This window comes from Penaeus japonicus, unplaced genomic scaffold (genome assembly GCF_977035675.1).
Source record: "Penaeus japonicus unplaced genomic scaffold, GWHDUDI00000001_assembly GWHDUDI00000038, whole genome shotgun sequence".
NCBI classification, from domain to species: Eukaryota; Metazoa; Arthropoda; class Malacostraca; order Decapoda; family Penaeidae; genus Penaeus; species Penaeus japonicus.
This window is the reverse complement of record NW_028234440.1, coordinates 8185551-8188050: the sequence shown is the minus strand read 5'-3', so window position 1 is coordinate 8188050 and position 2500 is coordinate 8185551. Positions and strand designations below refer to the sequence as shown.

At 46.1% G+C, this 2500-nt stretch overlaps 1 protein-coding gene across 1 annotated transcript in view; it reads left to right on the top strand.

Annotated features, from left to right (window-relative positions):
• Positions 1 to 289: 289 nt before the first annotated feature.
• LOC122256712 (uncharacterized) overlaps positions 290 to 2500 on the top strand; it is a 116906-nt gene continuing 114695 nt past the window's right edge. The window contains exon 1 of the mRNA XM_043021592.2: positions 290 to 977. Within this exon, the coding sequence (XP_042877526.2) occupies positions 435 to 977 (543 nt within the window). The 5' untranslated portion in view covers positions 290 to 434. The remainder of the gene's footprint in view (positions 978 to 2500) is intronic.

The window sequence follows — 2500 nt, the reverse complement described above, 5'->3', positions numbered from 1 at the left end:
TGACACAGACCGCTATAGGGGGGGGAGGGGTTTCGGATGGAAGGGGAGGGGGAGGGGGGAAGAGGAGGCACCTGACAGCCCGTGAATGACGTCGGCTCAGGCAGTGTACTGTGAGACGTTGCCGGGAGAGGGTGTTTCTCTCTGCGCTCCCCGTGGTTCTTGAGTGAAAACTTCTTCCCGCTGTAAACACTGCATTGAAGTCTTTGAAGTTGTTGTCTGTGTGTGCGTTTTATTATTGGTATATACAAGCGCCATTCCTGATACAATACGGAAGACGTGCTTTAGTGCTTTTGTTGCTTGTGAAGAATAGTGTTTGAATACGCTTGGCATTGCGTTAATGTAATGCTTTGGCGTGTGGTGGAGTGACCTGTCGACGGAAAAGCGGCGCTTGTGGGCAAAACTTCTCGTAGAAACAGAATAAGAAACACTTCAAAATGGGCGTGAGTGGAGGCGGCGGTTCCTTGCGAGACGTGCTGTTGGGCGGAGGGGGAGGAGGAGGAGGAGGGGCCGCCATGGGCGTGGGACGAGGCACGACGACCACGGGCGGGAGTAGTAGCCGGGGCACCAGCCATGGCATCGCGGGCGGCGTGGGCGGAGGGGCGCTCACCTGGCGCTCCCTACGCTCCGTGTCGGGCGCCGTGGACCCTCGAGGCCACTTCTTCCCCGCCAAGCTCGCCATGTCCTTAGGGATCCTCAAGCTCCTTCTGGCCGTCTTCATGGTGACCTTGGGCGCGCTGGCACTCATCCTGCAGGCCGCCCTCTCGCCCCTCGGTGCCGGTATGTGGGCTGGGGCAGTCGTGGGCGTCTCGGGCTTCCTGGGCGTGTGTGCCTCTCGCCGCCCCTACGCCCATGTGTACGTCGTGAGCTTCATGTGCGTGGCCATCCTGTCCATGGCCTCATCCGGACTCCTGATCATCCTCTCGGCCACGGCTTGGGCGAGGGACGACCAGCACCCGACGGCTGTCTTCGTCGAACAGGTGGGTGCCAGATAGGCCTATGCAGGGACCGAGCACGTGTAGGCTTTCACTGAGCTACTTTATTGCAACTTGTAGCCTACTCTCTTTGATATCACATGTAGGTCTCTTCTCAGCTGCTTTGCAACATCGTAACCTTTAGGTCTATGCAGGTTGATAGCGTGCAGAGGCTCATTGAGGTTATCTGTGTAGTTTGTAAGTATTCAGGTAGATAGGCCTATTCTAAGTTGCTATGCAACATATGAGGTCGTGGATAGCCTTATGCAGCTGGTTTGAACATGTAGGCCTATTGTGATTTGTGATCATGAAGAGTGATTTACAGGTACATTACATTACTCGAATAAAAAAGTATCAATTGAGATCTCGGCATATAGGCCTATTAAAGAAATCCTCACTCTTCTCCTGAATATCATATCAATTTTTTGAATGATCTGAATCAAGATTACTGTATCTGAACGAATAGGAATTCATGAATTGATCTGTCTGCCTTAAAGTGCCGTCTTCTTAGAGGGTCTGATGAGAAGGGAAGGGGTGGCGATTGTCATGCAATGGGGGGGAGGGGAGGGGTGACTGTCATGCATGGGGAAGGGGAAGGGGGTGGGGGGAAGTGACGGTCAAGCGGTCAAGTTCACGGCACGAGTGTAATCAATCATATTTGTTTGTTTGTTTTTCTGTTTTACTAAGCATTAAAAATATGACTCGTTTTTTTAGTGGTAAATAACTTGTTAGATATCGAAATTATGGATTAAAATAACCCGAACGATAATGATAAGAATGATAATGATAACAATAATAATAATAATGAAGATAATAATATTGAAAACAATAGTAATAATGATAACGCTGATAAAAATAAATAAGAAGATGGTAATAATAAGACCATGAATGACAGATTTAATAGAGCTCTCACTTCCTTGGCAATACTGAGTCATCGTTGAGTCATATGGCAACAGTTGTAGTGGAATCTATAAGAATTAGGTCACAAACAGACAAACAGGCAAGCAGTATGACCTGAGTTTGAACACAAGCTAATTGGCAGGTGCATACTAATGAGACAGGTATCTATAAGAAAGATAACTGATTTGAATTCATAGAGAAAATTGAGAATGTATATATATATATATATATATATATATATATATATATATATATATATATATATATATATATATATATATATATATATATATATTGAGCTGGTAAATTGTTGGCCATAAATTGATAGATTGCTTGATTAAGAATCATAATGACTGTAATTTTGATCATTTTATAGATATTGATGTCCTGACGAATTATATTGTCATCATCATTATCACGATTATCTCAAATAAAGTAAGCGGCAGTGATACCAATATAAAGACAGGTCTCTTAATCGTATAGCATCGACGAAGATTATTCCTTTCGTGTCAAAAATCATTTACTTGGATCCCCCCCCCTTCACCCCGCTCCATCCCCTACACTAACCTCCCCCCTGCACCCCCTCCCCTGCCCCCGCGTGTCCTTACCCCACGCTAAGCGACTAATTA